Here is an 18,796-nt window from a genome sequence, read left to right as displayed (position 1 = left end):
ACTTAAAAGTCTTCTTTTATTCAACATTTTAAACATGAAAAATCGGTCTGATCTCGTCCCATGAATTCCGCGATACATTTCCGGTGAGCTAATGAGGTGATAATTAAAGCGGCTATATTAGTTCACTCACAAACGCTGTCGAACATTTTTGGCTGAAATTTAAGATACCTTCTTGGAGTTTTTTATCGTATAATAGTTTCACTGAAATTTCACAGAATTTCGAAATTCAAAATTCAAAATTTTATGAAAGGATTTCATGGAAATTATTCAAATAGGAAAATTTAGGTCAATATATTCTTGAATTTTCAATTAATTGCAAATTTAGTGAACGGTCGAGGATCTAGTTGCCGGAGTTACAAATAAAGTTAAGCCGTTTTATATCTATGTCCGAAAACTGGGTCTTTGACAGTAATTTGTTACCGAATATTTATGTTTGCATTGAAAATCAAAGAAAGTTCACGAATTCTCGTTTTCCTGCTGCGCAAAAATTTCGAAATTCATTGAATTTTCAGTGAAAGGTGAAATTTCATGATTTTTTCCCTCTAAATTAAACTCAATATCTCCCTCCTGAAAATTACTCGTCACCTGTCCATGAAATTTCAATTTTTTTTCAACATTATAAATTATCCTGAATGCACGTGCAGCATTAAATCAACACTCTCAATCTCAGAACATAGTCTCAACTTTTGTTTTGATTTTTGACATGACTCGAGATATATTTCATATTTGTGGAAAATCCACAGGTCCGCTTGGACAGATGTTGAAGGTCGCAAGACCCATTACAGCTTGAACATGTACATGATGGATTCTCGAATTCTGGCACAATTTCCACAGCCCCTCGCAGTTGCCAGCTGTGAAAAGCAGAGCAAATTTTCCCGAAAGCATAAAAGTGCTTCAGAGTTTATTGTATCCATTTGATGCACAGCTACACCATGAACATTCAAAAGTACCCAGACGTTTTTTTTTCATGCCTCTTCGTTGTACCTCTGAATAGACCAGACAGGCGCCATAAAAATGCGCTCACTCGAGCAACACTTACGTTCAATCGTGGAGAATGCCTAACATCAACTCATGAGCACTCATTTTTCCAAGTAAAATTGCATTTTTTGATATTTTCACATAATTGAAGTCAAATAGATTCGAAACTGGGTGTTGGTGTCGAATTGCGAAAATCATACGAGAATAAAACACAGGAACTGATACTTGGCCTGATGACCTGGCAGTTGCTCGAATGCCCTCATTGAACCTTAATAGTGTGTGTTATTGGAATTTCATGACTGCCGAGGACCACCTTCTCATTCCATTTCGGGGAAGTAATAAAAAACTAAATAACATACACGACTGCTCTAAAAATATTTTAAAGCAAATGAAACTCTATTTCATACCTCTCAATTCCTACTGTGCTACAATATAAATTTAGAACGTGGCAAAGATCTTTGCAATTTTTTAATTGACACAAGTAACTTACAAACATAATAAATTATGTATAATTCAAAATGAAGGTAATAATTATATTTAAATAATCGTACATTCACTTATACATTTTGATATCTTGTCGCGCTTTATTGATTTTTCGCTACAATAAATCTACTTTCATTCTGCTTTAAATTACAAGAATCGAGAAGACTAGAGGATAAAGATCATTACCTCTACCCCCATCTAAAGGTGAATAATGTTTTTGGAAGGATCACAACGAGCCTGAGACGATTAAAACTATAATTTCGATTCGAAACTAATTCAATTATTCAATTATTCACGTAAACATAGCCAATCTACATTGATCCGCCAAAATTAATATTTTCGTAGCGTATAAAACTCGTAAAATGATACAATTAAATCACTTATTGCGCTCTGGCACTGGATAGAAGAAAAGAAATTCATGGCTTCACAGCTCAATAACTCTCACAAGAATTGGAAGCTGAAACTGAATGGAAAATCAGTCTCCTAAATTCCTCGTAAAACCAAAGATAATTTATCCATTAATCGTACACCTTCAGCATCTGAACAGATCAGTTTCAGCTCATCCTCACGTATAATTTAATCATCATTTTGTATTCAAATAATATATTCATTTATTCAATTTATTTGATGGGCTTCCGGTCCGGGCAATGGAATTGGCTCCATCGAGACGGGCGTCTGCTTCTTTGCTTTCTTCACCTTCTTTGGAGATTTGGATATTTTCGTGGTATCTTCATTCGTTGCTTCGTTGCTCGCCTTCTGCGCTTGATCAGTCTGGATTTCCATGGCAGTACTTGGTTCAACAGGAGCTCCCTCCATCGGTATCGCGACATTTGGGTCTGGAAGACTCACTCCATCAGCCTTCTCAGCCCCTTTACCCTCTGTACTGGTGGACTGTTGACCATTCATTGAAACTTCGTTCTGAGGTGCAGCAGATTCTTTAACAGGTGACGAGGGGGCAGGAAGAGGAATCGGCTTTGCCTCCTCCTCAGGCTTCTTCTCCGTCTCCATCAGTTCAACGTTCTCCACCTTCTGCTCTTCATTCTTGGGCTGATTGAATTCTGGGGGAGATGAGAGCTCCTTCACTGGTGTCTGTCCAGGCAGTGGTGCCTTTGATTCCAAGAGACTGATGGCATCCTGTATACTCTTGATGGTGTTCTTACGAGACTGTCTAACAGCCTCCTTTCCCTCTGTCTCGATGTCATCCAGTTTTATCAACTCCCTTGTCAACATCTCATCGAGGTAGATGTACTGTTTATCCTGCCTTGTGTTTCCATTCCACAGTTTAACTTGTTCGTGCAGGGAATCCACCTCCTGTTGAACCAGGGCCACCCTCTCCAACGGATCCTTCGGTTGAATCTGTTGTTTGGGTTTCTCTGGCTCAGCCGCTGGCTTCTCCTGCTGTTTCTCCTGCGGCTGTTGACTGGTTTGGTGATAGCTGTGACCCTGAGGGAAGTGAGCCTCAGGCGCTCTTCCCTGTCGCTCAGTCTGTTGTCGAAATGGCGAGTGGGTTCGACGCATTCCCTCGAAGGGCCCATCGAACACATCCTCAGTGAATTGTTTCCACTCGCGTGGTCGAGCAAATCGCTCGCTGGTGAAGTGAGAGGGTCTGTGGAAGTGTGGGGGTGCGTGAAACTCAGGGGGAGAGTCGAACGACTGGTGGAATCTAGGGGGTGACGGTTGCCTTGTGAATCTGGGGGGTGATTGTTGCCTTGTGTATCTCGGTGGTGACTGTTGCTTTGTGAATACAGGCTCCTCTTTGTTCCTGGGAATCACTGGCTCATCACGACCCTCGACGAATATCGGTATGTGTCGTACATTACTCTGTTGCTGTTTTTGGGGCTGCGGTGGTGATTGGGATTCGGGCTTTGAGGATTTTTCAGTCGTTTGATTGTTAAACTTCGGGGTAATGTCCACTCGCGATACAAATCTTGGATTCTGGGACTGTCCGTCCTGGGGTTGATTATCGTCCGGCCTGTTCTCGGGTGGGGCTGACATGGATCTTTGATTTCTACCCCCTTTGTCCTGATTCTGCATGTTGTGCTGGTGTTGGCCGATGTCAACTGTATTGCGGAGGCCGTACTGGGGGAGCTTAGTTTGGGGCTCTTCGAATATTGTCTCGGGATCGCCGTGGGAGCTCACACCACTGGCACCACTCGCTGCGCTTGCTGCACTACTGCCACTCGCTTGGCTCCTCGCGTCCTCGTCTGGGTGACTCTGGTGGGATGCACCAGACCCACGTCTACGGGGGAGGGTGAAGTCGCCCCACGGGGGCCCAAGGAGGTGATCTGCGAATTCTGGGTGCCTCGCGGCGAGATCGTCTAGGTGCGATCTTATGTCCTTGCTGCGGCGGAAACCCTCGTCGTCAAAACCGAAACCCTGGAATCATAAAGAAAATAATGAGATGAGTTTTCATACGCAAACATGGACGCGGTGGTGGTCGATATCTTGAGAATTTGGAATTGAGGAAAATCAGGCAGCATACAATTCCTCTCTCTTTTATAGAACAGCACCTGCAGCTTTCGACAGCCTCGAGTCGATCGAGAACAATTTTCTTGACTTATGAACAATTTCTTCGGGGCCAACGAGTGCATAGAGCTGATGTGGAGGAAAATAGCAATTTAATTTCGGTTTGGCATACGCTGTTAGAACTGAAGTGGAAATTTCGTGGACTCAGGAGAGCGCCATTGAATGCGATTTGCGGAAGAAAAAATAATAAAATTTTTAATTCCACGGAAAACAGCAGCAAGATGACAAGAATTCCCCAATTTACTTGAATTTTTAATCAAAACGTATTCAGTACCGAATCAAGAATCTGTTTATCTTAATTCCCCTGATTTATATTAACTTTCATGGGATAATTAAACTGAAATTCAGTTTGCATCGACTTTTCCAATATCGAAATTCTCTGAAATTTCAGTGGAACTGTCGCTCGACAAGAATTCCCAAGAAAAACACCAGAAAATTCATCTAAAAATTGTGAATAGTGCATGTACGAGTGAATCTTGAAAAAAACTGCACTCCCAAATCAGCCAATGAAATCCGAATAAACTGAAAAACTTTAGGAAATACATGTCGGGGCATGCCAGAGCGCTACGCTGTGGTTTATTCGTATACATAACGTGGGCGATACGCTCAACTGTCGTCACGGCCATGAATGCGTAATTCTTTCTCACTACGTCACAAAAATCGCACGCCTACTGTTACAAACCTGGACTTTACACTTATCATCCAGTCTCCAAGATTTCTCAGTTTTCTCCATTCCCTTTTTTTATCGCGTCTATCATGATTTATCTCGTAGACGTATCGTTAAATGTTTCCAGCAAATTGCCAGGGTGAATTTCAGATGGTGAATGGGCATGGCAGTGGACTGAATCGTTCCTCGTAACCATTTAAAGATATCTGAAGCTACCCGGTACGTGCGGAGGCTCAACTATGAATCATGGAGAACGAGAAATGTTCATTTGTTCTTCTGTGTTCATTTATTCTTTATGCCTAGCATCCGCCCTTAGTTTTTACCTCTTTCACCGTGTAATTTCCGACATTGTGGTGATGAAAGGAGTTATCTCGGTAATTTTTCAAATTCCGGGTGAACAAAAAGCTGGGAATTTGCCGCAGGTGTAGCGATAGCTCAGTTCCAAGAAAATAATGAAAGAAAAACAGAAACGATTGCACAGGTGTGCGCAGTGTAATATCCATATATGGTAACGTTGCTGAATAGAAATAAAGCAAACGTGACGAATATTCGACAAAGCTGTTTGTTGCTGATAAGGTTGATTAACTATGTATGATCTCGTTTCACGACTAATTGATTGACCGGTACAAATGGAAATAACGAAAGGATGGATAAATGTGGGATAATGCAATCAGTCATGACAAATTTACATCAATGTATGATTCTCCAATTGTGAATCTATGCATGAATCATCTGCTATTACGTATTCCCACCAGTGCCTGCAATCCCAGCCTTATGTGTGTGAAAATCCTACTTTATGCACGAGTTTTATCACTCGAGTCACAAGAGTTTTTTGAGAAGTAAACACACTGAGACAAAAAATCTTACGTCAATAAATTTTATACTTGTCCGAAAGATGAGGGAAATTGGTTCATGTAAACAAACGAATTCTCAAATCAATTCAAATGGGTTGTGCATTGAAATAATTTAGAATTGAGGATAAAAATCTATGAAATCAATTAATTCAATGTTATTTAGTTTGATAGATCGCTTTCTTGTCGTCAAGAAATTGCCCTCGTCTTTAGGACAAGTACAAAATTTCTCGACGAAAGTTTTTTTTAGTGCCAGATATCTTGCTTTTGAAAATTTTCAAGTCACGAGTCTCTTGATATAAGTAAATACGTACTTCTAAAAAAAAATCTTTTTTCTCAGTGTGCAGGAATAATCGTGTTACATGGCGGTACGTGAGACACGTGGTGTCTGGGAGTACGACACTATTGCATATGGACATTACCAAATGAGTTGAACGTCTATTTCCCTCTGGGAACGACATTCCACACGATCCCTGCCTTTTATGATCCTTTTCCGCGATTTCTTTTTCACATTGTCAGGGGAACAAATAAGAGGGTGACGTCAAGCTCTACCTGGGACCCGTGGGAGGTGCGAGCGATTACAAGCGATTTTTTTTTCAACGATTTGTACTCAGTTGAGTTATTCCTGCTTGTCAAATTTTCTAGACGTGAAATTTTACGAAATTTCACGGATTACGGGGAGAGGATTTTTAATGGTGGAATTTAAGTGGGTTAATGTCAACGCATTTGGACAGCGGGGATATTCCGAAGAAAGTGGGCCACGGCTGATATTCAAGTGCACTCGTGTGCCACTGGTGTCCAGTCAAATCGGGGAGGCCTGTTTTTGTCCAAATTTCATCGATAGAAGCCGCTTTGATGTATGCAGTCACTCGGGAGGCACATCAAATGGGCAATTAATATTTCAAACTTTCCGGTGATTAGCGGGGAGACACGATGCGTTTTTAACGTCGCGGGCTGTTGGAATGCGATTTTTCGTACATTGAAGATCGATTATATGTCTAAAAACGAACAATTAGTGCAAACAAATTTATTGTTTACTGTTCGTTTACCCCGTAAACGCTTAAAATGTTTAAAATAGTCTAGAGCCTCCAATTTTTTATCTACAGAGGTTTTTTTGTTTGAAAAAATTCCACCATTTATGTAAAATAGCCAGAAAAATGTTTCTGATAGAATCGAGAATATATTTTAAACATTTTGAGGATCATTCCTCTGGCTGTCTTACATGAATGGTGCAATTTTTTTAAATAAAAAAACCGAGATTTGGTGTAGGAGTCGAATTAAAAAAAAATCGTAATGGCTATTGTACACTTTTTTTTTTAAGCGTCTGTGGGGCAAACGAACAATAAACAATTAATTTTTTTGCACTAATTATTCGTTTTTAGACGTATATCATTGATCTTCAATGCGTGATAAATCTCACTCCAATAGCCCGCGAATTAAAAAATTCACAGTAGTCTCCCCTTAATTCCACTCCCAAGCGTGATGCCCAATAATTTATTTATGTATAATTTCTCTCAAGTGCTCTTCCACGAATCCACCAGGATAAAGATTTTGTTTGTGATACATTATGCAGAGATTCTTAAATCTTGACGCTCGAACATGGGACATATCTGAACTACGTAATGAGATGTTGTGGCTTGGAGAATGAAAGGGATATTATGTAATATCTGTGGAAGATCACCGCTGTGGTATGCGGCAAATTGCGGTTGAATAGCGATTGTAATTTGATTATTTCTAATTTGAGTGTATAGAGGAAGGAATCACGCGTCTGAAATAGATACTTGCGCGGCTATTTTTTGCTCAAGGAGGGATCTTTGTGACAAAAAAATTGGGGAAAGAAAGTTTGACGTTCTACATTGGAGTTTATTTTCAACGCCCACGTGACATCTGTCACTTCATACCGATCAATGAAAAACGGTTTTTTACGATGTCATCAAATTATATTTTTTCTCAATCGGGCTCGTGGTTTGTTCATCACAAAAACCGGTTTTCATTTGAATTCACGAGAATTTTAGGTTCAGCGTTAATAAGCGCTCACAGGTGGCACTAAAAAAAACTAAGGAAAAATGTTGAAAAACAAGTTGAGTGTGGGTTCATCAACAGAATACACGTGCATGATTATATTCTATAAATTTGTCAACACTGGCTCAAGCACAGAAGTATAAATACCGTAATTCCAGAATTTAAATGCGGGTGTTCGCGACACCTTCGATATTATCGAAAAAAATGTAAAATTTTTCGTAAACTTGATGGTTCCACGTAGGTCCACGCACATTCGCAGACACGACGATGACGACTGAGAACCATTTACCCGCACACGAGAGTGTTTTGGATATTATTAGCAACCGAGTTGCCCGAGTGTTTTCTGAAGCTCGAATGTCCATGAAAAATGAAAAAGAAAAATAAGAAAAAATATGAAATACTATTTCAACAACATCGAAATACTGAAAATAAAGGATTCTCACAATTTTGTGATGATATCGTGTTTGTCCCTGGTGTTGTAAACCACAAGGAGCAATTTGTCCCCACAAATAAATTTACATTACTGTCTCTGATCAACGTTGAATTGAATAACCACCGATGAGGCTACCGGTGAGTATACGAATGAAAACAAACGATGTAAGCGTGATTAAGATTATAAATTGAGATTATTCATGAGCAGCATTATGTGTATCATTATAGCGGACATAAATCAGAGGCAAGGGCAGAGGTGTACGCATTGCCATTCGTCGGAGGGAGTTCAATCGACAAAAAAAAATTGAAAACTTTAAGAGCGTCACTCTTTAAGGATGTTCGACATCCTTTTAGCCAAAATTGACGTTGTTTTCATTTTTCTGGCAAATTATCGATGGGAGTGACGTGAAAAAATATAACGATTTTGTGGTTTATCATTCTTTAATGGCTCACGAAGTTGCGTAGTGGTGCGATAATTTTCATGCGTTTTTTCTACAGTTTTGTGATTCTTTTTAAAAGTTTAGAGAAAACGCAGGAAAATATTCGCACCACCTTAAAATTTCGTCAGTCATTAAATAATGACAAAACGCAAAAACGTTATATTTTTTCACGTCAATGACATCATAAGTTTGCCAGAAAAATTAAAAAAACGTGAATTTTGGCAGAAAGGGTGTAGAACATCCTTAAGGGATATCCCAAGACAATCCGAAGAAAGTTAGTCCCTATGGATTTTCGGAAAAATTATAAATGGCTTAATTTATTGCATTCTGATAAGTTATTGAGTTTATCTACACTCCTCATGTATTGTTAATGCAGGAAACAATAACTGTTTAAATCAAGTAAGAATTTATTTAATTAATTTTTTGAATCAAATAAGAAATGCATTCACGGATTAGTTTTTTAAGAACTATACTATTTCATTATCTATGAAGCAACTGGACAATCTTAAGAAAAACGTGTTTTCTAGAGATATAACTTAAGTATGTCCTAGAAAAATGGTACAATTCACTAAAAAAATTGGTTTTCGTTTTATTAATGGGATCAGAGACATTGGTGACAATTTCAAAGTTTTTACAATTACAGGTATCGAGAAATTGAATAAATAAAATGAGCCTTATACAGGCTCTTACGGTGTTATGACTTCACCGAACATTTCACTCCCCTAGAGGATGAAAAAAATTTTGAGATATGGTAGTAATGTGCCAAATGGGGTACTGGGGTGACTAAGAGAGATATTTCAACCTCTTCATTTTCCAGATTAATTTTTTCGATATCCAGTCCCGGTTGCTGGTTTGAAATTTTATCGGAGAATTAATAATTCATAATTTTTCTCTACTAGTGAAGGGAAATAAATTTTTCAATCTTTTTTTAATATCAAACACGAGTTTCGAAAGAAAAAGGGCCAACGCCTGAGCCCAACGTACCGCCGAAAATTCTCGAACAATCTCGTTTTCTCGAAAAGTCTCGAGTCTTCGGTCTCACTTGCGGTTGATCGATGATGGCGCCTGCGCCGAGGTCACACGGTTGATGTTTGAAACCCAGCGGCAAATGAAACAAGGACGTCCGGTTTACCCGGTGAAATAAATTCAAGAAGCAGACAATTAAAAAGAAAAAGAGCGTTATTCCTGGTTTAATTCGTCGCGGTGAAATGCTCCGAAAGAATTCGAGTTTCATCGTCAAAGAATTTCGTATAAAACTACAATTCCAGTGTTTATTTGCGTGCCTGTTGTCTGTTTTTGAGTGAAAAATACGATTGCGTGGGAGTTGCATCTGTGGGGGGGAAAGAAATCACTTACGGGGTCCAGATTTCGGCCAAATTTGGATGCTGTGTCCACGATGACAGGCGAATCCATACTTTGTCACGTTCGCGCGACAACACTTGGCCTCGCACGTGCGAGGGGCTTTCAAGAGACTAAGTTAAATCGCCCCCTAATATACCGCCTGGCGTTGCGTTTTATGCTCCACAGTAATTTAGCCAAAAAGCGACAATAAATCGACTTGTTACAGCGGGATTTATCTGCGAAACACACTAATTTTTAACTTCGTTTCAATTACCGGTTGAGTATGTTCTCCTCTGTTGATTATTTGTCACAATATTTATGTCGTCTTGCTACGAAACCCTTGAGATGTCACTTTTATTCACAGATAAAATCACTATTTTTCAAGTTGATTCGGGGGAATAATGCGCACTGTTCATGCGTTACTTGCTCCGAGTCGATGGCGATACTGACAGACGGAGTCATGGGCAGGAGATTCATATAGAAATGGTGGAGCGCCGTTTCGTCACGTGATTGGTGGATTTTTATGTGTGGGTTTGTCTGTGCGCGGCAACGGTAGCACATGGGCGAGCCGGGAAACTACCAGAAACTTCGCTCCGAGTCTATTCGGTTCTGGATGGTGGCAGAAGTTGAATAGAACGGGTGGGCAATGAGGGGAATATTTAGGCTTTCCCTCTGCACGAAAACATTGGCACGTGGGTTTAAATAGAAGTATTTGTTTATCCTTGCACATTCTCGGCGGGTTTTCACTCAAGTTTTTGGAAAATCATTCGTTGAATAATTGTTCATTTTTTTTCATTGATGTCGACATTTAGATGATAAACTCTAGGAAATTCCAGAATATTCTTAAATATTTTATCGGTTCGGAGTTTTTTTTATAATTTTGTAAAACTTTCCATGATTTTCCGAAGCGTTAGCTTCCGGGTTAAGGTATATCCCAAGACAATACAGCCCAAAATTTACACTGCTAGAAAATTACTCCTGAAATTTCAAGTAAAAAATCTTGAAACTTTTAACAATCATTCATTCACATGAAATTTGCATGTATTTTGTTACTGAAAAATCAGTTGAATTTTTTAGTATTCAATGGAATTGCCATTTTCAGGTCTAACTGAATTTTCAGTGGAATGAAAATTCCACTGAAAATTCAGTTAGATGTCGAGTTCATTTCCGCAATGAATTTGAAAATTCTAGACGTCATTGAAATATCAGCGATAACGATTTGATCTTGAATTGAATTCAACTTTACAACATTGAGAATTCAAGTCCAACTATTGTTTAATTTTCAAAAAATTGCTAACAGTGTAGTCTCTATGGATTTTCGGAAAAAAATTTCAAATGAATTAATTTATTGCATTCTCGAAAGTTATTGAGTCTTTCAATCCTCATATGTTGTTGATGAAGGCAACAATAACTGTTGGAGTCTAATAAGAAATGATTTCACAAAATTTCCATTTTTTAGAGTTGAATATCGTGAAGACTATGCACTAGAAAATTTTCAAAAAAAAATCGCCGTATTCGGAATTTATCAATTTACCACGGATTCGTTTTTTAAGAATATCGTAAGAACCGTTTTCTCATAAGATGGAAAAATGGAGTTCGGAGGACCCATAATTCCTGTCAGACTAATTTAGTAAAATTGTTGTTCCATCAAATCGAGAATAAATGTTCTAGAATACAGAAAATTCTTAATCCTTAATTTTTTGAAAATCAAGACTATCAAGTTCTGAATTCAACAAACATTGTTCTCAATTTCAGATTTTTTGTTCTCAACGTGTGTTCTGCGATGAGTTGTGCGCTCATCATTCCTTTTATAGTAAACCATCCTTCGATTCGCCAGTGTCGAACCCCCACAAAACCCATTACACTCGATTACCGGTTCTGCTAATGATCTCCGCGTTGTGGACAGTTGCTTCCACCGTAGTTTAATACCAGCTTGAAATCGCTAACACAATTAACACGACCGTTTGGATTCGAGATATTTAATTAACCAAAATTTCGATCGTGAGAGCACGAAAATTGCCTTTTGGGGTTTCACATCGGCAGGTGGCCAAGTTTTTTTCATTAATCATGTTTTGAATCTTTAAATTTAACAATACCCGTGAGTATTTTTGTGCCTGCGCATGAAATTTCTGGTGAGAATGAAGTTGGAGTTGTAACCAATGAGTTGCACGTGACTTAACCACGGTTTTTCGGTGAAATAACAGTACCATAGGCTCACAAATATTTTAAACTTCGTCATGAAATTAAAACAGAACTCATTGTCAGTGAGACCATTATCACATTACCTATCAATAGTTACTGCTGATGTATTTTCAGTGACAAATTTGTCATCTCGGATAATCAGAGCGTGCGACTGGCTGAACTCCAAGTGCATTAACAATCTTTCATAATCAGATAGAGATATGTGCAGAAGTAATACGGCGGATTAGGCTTCCGCCGCGTGTCGTACATCTTGATTTCTTAATCGCGACTGCTGCTAGTGCATGACCAGTATTAGCATGCATTTTCTCTGTATTTATTTTGTGACGGGAGCACGTATTTCCGTTGTATGTCAGCATTGTACATATTTACACGTATTATTCTCTCTTTGAATGAGTAAAGAAAGAGTTTCTTTTTTTTATGACAGGGAAATTCTCTTGGAAATCCCCCATTACACTTGCGTGATAAAGAGTTTCATTTGACTGCCGATAAACGGATCGCAAAAATGTATCGATAAATTATATTATAGACTTTTTATCGTTTCGATGTGATTTTCTATTCGTTCCTGTCTAATTTAATCCATTAGCTCCACGGATTATTCCCGGTATTTTCCATTTTATTGACATCATCGACTGATTGCCTTGTAGATTAATAATCTAATTTAGTGTTGAATGGGTTTTATATGGGTTAAACCTCGTAATTTGCCTAGCGCCGCGGAGTCTACGTGAGGATAAAACGAGAGTGAAGAATTAAATGACATCGCAGAGAAAAAATGTTTACGGTTTCTTAGAACCACGGTACTGAAATCCAAAAACTGTGTAATTAGTTTCAGTGAAAAAATCATTGAAATTCAGTACCAAAAATGTTGTGAATTTCAGTAAGAAAAGTCCGTAAATTCAGTATCGCGCGAATGTAAACAAGAAACATTGGGTACTCAAACCAAGAACCCTTGAAATAAGAACGTTGAAGGGGGCAGTCAAATATTACATCACGCGATTAAACAGGGGAGGGGGTTCTGTAATTTCTAACGATCCGTGACGGAGGAGGGTGGGGGCTGCCTAGGTTGTGATGGCACATCGTAATTAACGAAGATAATTCCCCCCTCTGAGCAACCTTGAATGAAAATTTTCTGTTGAGATAAATTTAGTTCTGGTATAAATATGTTACTTAGCTGTTATTTAATTAGTTCTGGTATAAAGATCAGAATAAGTTTTGCAATGAAATCTTTGAGCACCTGCGGATACTAAAATCCAGAGGGCAATTTTCATTCTGACACAATCGAAATTTCGATTAATTAAATATCGTGGAATCTCTCGTTGTTATACCACAAAACTATCGCAAAATTTAGGGGCATTACGAGTGATAATCTGAGGTGACAAGGATGTCAATTATTATTTTAAACGCCCTGAGACCAGGATTCCAGGATCAAAGTGCCTCGGTTTATGTACAATGGATACTAAATTTCACTAAAAACTACTGAAAACTAGAATTTTTTTCTCGGATTCTCAGAGAAAATTTTTTAAGAATCCTTGAAAATTTCACTGAAATTGAGCACTTTTTACTCTCTTCAAAAAAACAATTTTTTTCTCTCATAATTGACCATAGGGGGCCGCAGTTAAATAGAACCAAGGTCATTTCTCCAGGACCTGCGTCCACAAAAATCGATACGAGTGAGTAACGCAGGAAATCAGCTGGAGTCTTGCAGACTGGCCGCCCACAGCATAAAAGTGCATCGAAGTGCACCCTCGACCAAATGTCTCTAATCGCGCAATCTTACGATTACAAGAGACGAATATTCAGCCCATTCGTCAAACTGTCTTGGCTGAACGAGGAAAATGTTGCGAGTGTTACAAGCCGTCACGTAACTTCTCGGTAAGTCGTCTGGCCTACTTACTCCGATGTTAAAAGCATCGATTCGTCTGACCAGCTGTTTACGCTGTAATTCGACCTGATTTTAAAGAGGAATCACGCAAGGGGCCAAGGCCAACCTCCGCCCTTTCCAAAAGGTCAGAGGAAATGTTTCACATTTCCTATAAAAATATTTTTTCATTGTTCTATTGAAGAGACCCTGAAAGTGCGATTGCTTCACACCGAGACTCATCACCCAATTCATCCGAATTAACTAATCTCCCCGGCAAATCCACCGTGACAGTGGAATAGTGCATACAGCAGAACAAACTGATTTTCAAAAATATCATTTAATTTTTGGGTGACGCCATCTACCGGTGTCAAACCGAACGGTCGAGTCAAGTGAGGCGCAAAGCCCTGATCTCCATCGAGAAATTCTCGCAGAATCACGAGAAACCATAAAAATCCCAGAATTACGAAAGAATCCGAACGACTGAGGACGTTAAAAAAATCTCGAAGTTCAGGATCCACAGTCTCGATCTTCCAGAGGTCGCTCGAAATCATCGATAATGACGATCGATGATCTGCGCTGATCGATAGTACTACCAGGAGTGCATGCGGCCCGAGGAGGTCGACAGTGTCTAGTCATGAGACTGCCACGCTCGCCCATTTTTATGACGTCACATCTGTATGCCAAGAGAGACAGGTTCCTCGGTTGGCTAGTACACGGCTTGTTTTATTCCCTTTCTCTCGGGATACTTTCTATTCATTCGTTATAATATTTGCATGCCATTTGATGGGGTGTGACTGCAGAAACTACGCGACTTGACCCACTTTGGGGAATAAAAAAAATGAAAAAAAACATTGTCGATGTTATAATTACTGGGGAATAAAATATGACGCATATTAATGATCAGGGGACAATGGTGTAACACTAGACTGTGTTGATGCATCGTAAGCGATTCAGTTGAATGATCAGCTGTCTTTGAAAACCACGATTGCCTAGCTTCCCAAGCTACATACCTCAATGCTTCTCATATAATTAACTCCATACCACTAATTGCCCAACTGTTAATTATTTCGCATTAGATACCGAGTGTTTAGCGTGTAGAAACCATTTAATGAATTCCTGTGACTGACGCGAAACACATGTATATAATTCAAACTACCGGATCATGTTTAATGGAATCCTCGTGTGTAGGTTAAACGTTTCTAGAACACCACACCCACTTGTGAAAGACATTATTTTTTCATGTCAGCAAATTTCAGGTTTATTTTCATATCCTAGTGTGGCTGGTGCGAGAAAAATCTTTTATCTTTGATGATCAACAATATTGTTTCCGCTGGGGTTCTTGAACTCTCGCACGCGTCGCTGGAAGGCTGAAAGTGCGAGTGAAAGAGGGACCTCGGTGGTGCAAGGCCGATTATCTCGGAGGTGCGCTCTCTACGTGAGCATTTACCCTTTTGTGACGAATGAAAACACCTTTTCCGATTGTTTCGGGAGAATGGGAGGCGAAGAAAAGCGGAAAATCTGCACTTTGGGAGATTGCACTTCGCTGCGGGGAAATTTCAAGAGTGAAATTTTTAGCAGTGACTAATCCTCAAGAAAATTTTCTTAATCTGTTATTCAAGAATTTGTTAACGACTTGAATAGTCAATAAAATTAGAACTTCCAGGCTTTTGCGATGATAAGAATTTATTGAGAATTACAGGGAACCCAAATTTCTTCAGGAATCGAATGGAATAGGTTTTAAGGCTCTATCTCTCATAGTTTCCGAGATAATCGCGAAAAACGAAATCCCCAAAAAAAATTAATTGAATTTATCTTGTATAGGGTGTAGGACGTGGAAAAACGCAATTCTGAGCCGTTCATCCGCCTATAAGGAACCCAAAAATTCCTCAGGAATCCCAAATTCCTCAGGAATCGAATGGAATAGGTTTTAAGGCTCTATCTCTTATAGTTTCCGAGATAATCGCGAAAAACGAAATCCCCAAAAAAAATTAATTGAATTTATCTTGTATAGGGGGGAGGACGTGGAAAAACGCAATTCTGAGTCGTGCACTTGCCTATAGGGGACCCAAATTCGGTTTTAAGGCTCTATCTCTTATAGTTTCCGAGATAATCGCGAAAAACGAAATCCCCAAAAAAAATTAATTGAATTTATCTTGTATAGGGGGGAGGACGTGGAAAAACGCAATTCTGAGTCGTGCACTTGCCTATAGGGGACCCAAATTCGGTTTTAAGGCTCTATCTCTTATAGTTTCCGAGATAATCGCGAAAAACGAAATCCCCAAAAAAAATTAATTGAATTTATCTTGTATAGGGGGGAGGACGTGGAAAAACGCAATTCTGAGTCGTGCACTTGCCTATAGGGGACCCAAATTCGGTTTTAAGGCTCTATCTCTTATAGTTTCCGAGATAATCGCGAAAAACGAAATCCCCAAAAAAAATTAATTGAATTTATCTTGTATAGGGGGGAGGACGTGGAAAAACGCAATTCTGAGTCGTGCACTTGCCTATAGGGGACCCAAATTCGGTTTTAAGGCTCTATCTCTTATAGTTTCCGAGATAATCGCGAAAAACGAAATCCCCAAAAAAAATTAATTGAATTTATCTTGTATAGGGGGGAGGACGTGGAAAAACGCAATTCTGAGTCGTGCACTTGCCTATAGGGGACCCAAATTCGGTTTTAAGGCTCTATCTCTTATAGTTTCCGAGATAATCGCGAAAAACGAAATCCCCAAAAAAAATTAATTGAATTTATCTTGTATAGGGGGGAGGACGTGGAAAAACGCAATTCTGAGTCGTGCACTTGCCTATAGGGGACCCAAATTCGGTTTTAAGGCTCTATCTCTTATAGTTTCCGAGATAATCGCGAAAAACGAAATCCCCAAAAAAAATTAATTGAATTTATCTTGTATAGGGGGGAGGACGTGGAAAAACGCAATTCTGAGTCGTGCACTTGCCTATAGGGGACCCAAATTCGGTTTTAAGGCTCTATCTCTTATAGTTTCCGAGATAATCGCGAAAAACGAAATCCCCAAAAAAAATTAATTGAATTTATCTTGTATAGGGGGGAGGACGTGGAAAAACGCAATTCTGAGTCGTGCACTTGCCTATAGGGGACCCAAATTCGGTTTTAAGGCTCTATCTCTTATAGTTTCCGAGATAATCGCGAAAAACGAAATCCCCAAAAAAAATTAATTGAATTTATCTTGTATAGGGGGGAGGACGTGGAAAAACGCAATTCTGAGTCGTGCACTTGCCTATAGGGGACCCAAATTCGGTTTTAAGGCTCTATCTCTTATAGTTTCCGAGATAATCGCGAAAAACGAAATCCCCAAAAAAAATTAATTGAATTTATCTTGTATAGGGGGGAGGACGTGGAAAAACGCAATTCTGAGTCGTGCACTTGCCTATAGGGGACCCAAATTCGGTTTTAAGGCTCTATCTCTTATAGTTTCCGAGATAATCGCGAAAAACGAAATCCCCAAAAAAAATTAATTGAATTTATCTTGTATAGGGGGGAGGACGTGGAAAAACGCAATTCTGAGTCGTGCACTTGCCTATAGGGGACCCAAATTCGGTTTTAAGGCTCTATCTCTTATAGTTTCCGAGATAATCGCGAAAAACGAAATCCCCAAAAAAAATTAATTGAATTTATCTTGTATAGGGGGGAGGACGTGGAAAAACGCAATTCTGAGTCGTGCACTTGCCTATAGGGGACCCAAATTCGGTTTTAAGGCTCTATCTCTTATAGTTTCCGAGATAATCGCGAAAAACGAAATCCCCAAAAAAAATTAATTGAATTTATCTTGTATAGGGGGGAGGACGTGGAAAAACGCAATTCTGAGTCGTGCACTTGCCTATAGGGGACCCAAATTCGGTTTTAAGGCTCTATCTCTTATAGTTTCCGAGATAATCGCGAAAAACGAAATCCCCAAAAAAAATTAATTGAATTTATCTTGTATAGGGGGGAGGACGTGGAAAAACGCAATTCTGAGTCGTGCACTTGCCTATAGGGGACCCAAATTCGGTTTTAAGGCTCTATCTCTTATAGTTTCCGAGATAATCGCGAAAAACGAAATCCCCAAAAAAAATTAATTGAATTTATCTTGTATAGGGGGGAGGACGTGGAAAAACGCAATTCTGAGTCGTGCACTTGCCTATAGGGGACCCAAATTCGGTTTTAAGGCTCTATCTCTTATAGTTTCCGAGATAATCGCGAAAAACGAAATCCCCAAAAAAAATTAATTGAATTTATCTTGTATAGGGGGGAGGACGTGGAAAAACGCAATTCTGAGTCGTGCACTTGCCTATAGGGGACCCAAATTCGGTTTTAAGGCTCTATCTCTTATAGTTTCCGAGATAATCGCGAAAAACGAAATCCCCAAAAAAAATTAATTGAATTTATCTTGTATAGGGGGGAGGACGTGGAAAAACGCAATTCTGAGTCGTGCACTTGCCTATAGGGGACCCAAATTCGGTTTTAAGGCTCTATCTCTTATAGTTTCCGAGATAATCGCGAAAAACGAAATCCCCAAAAAAAATTAATTGAATTTATCTTGTATAGGGGGGAGGACGTGGAAAAACGCAATTCTGAGTCGTGCACTTGCCTATAGGGGACCCAAATTCGGTTTTAAGGCTCTATCTCTTATAGTTTCCGAGATAATCGCGAAAAACGAAATCCCCAAAAAAAATTAATTGAATTTATCTTGTATAGGGGGGAGGACGTGGAAAAACGCAATTCTGAGTCGTGCACTTGCCTATAGGGGACCCAAATTCGGTTTTAAGGCTCTATCTCTTATAGTTTCCGAGATAATCGCGAAAAACGAAATCCCCAAAAAAAATTAATTGAATTTATCTTGTATAGGGTGTAGGACGTGGAAAAACGTAATTCAGAGTCGTCCATCTGTCTATAGGGAACCCAAATTTCCTCAGGAATCGAATGGAATAGGTTTTAAGGCTCTATCTCTCATAGTTTCCGAGATAATCGCGAAAAACGAAA

General features: G+C 39.2%; 1 protein-coding gene across 3 annotated transcripts in view; it reads right to left on the bottom strand.

The window, feature by feature from the left end:
• Positions 1-1,432: 1,432 nt before the first annotated feature.
• LOC107044361 (BAG domain-containing protein Samui) overlaps positions 1,433-18,796 on the bottom strand; it is a 23,251-nt gene continuing 5,887 nt past the window's right edge. Inside the window, exons 1-2 of one of the 3 annotated variants that reach the window (XM_015266309.1) lie at positions 9,756-10,175; positions 1,433-3,837 (exon numbers count right to left, since the gene is read on the bottom strand). In XM_015266309.1, coding sequence (XP_015121795.1) covers positions 2,077-3,837; positions 9,756-9,812 — 1,818 coding nt within the window. In that variant the 5' untranslated portion in view covers positions 9,813-10,175 and the 3' untranslated portion in view covers positions 1,433-2,076. Of the gene's footprint in view, positions 3,838-9,755; positions 10,176-18,796 lie in introns of those variants that run through there. The other 2 variants (XR_001461347.1, XM_015266244.1) reach the window with 2 other exon arrangements.

The sequence above is a fragment of the Diachasma alloeum genome, unplaced genomic scaffold, assembly GCF_001412515.2.
Source record: "Diachasma alloeum isolate Michigan unplaced genomic scaffold, Dall2.0 Dall_scaffold_00176, whole genome shotgun sequence".
Classification (NCBI taxonomy): domain Eukaryota; kingdom Metazoa; phylum Arthropoda; class Insecta; order Hymenoptera; family Braconidae; genus Diachasma; species Diachasma alloeum.
This window is presented reverse-complemented; position numbering and strand designations above follow the sequence as displayed.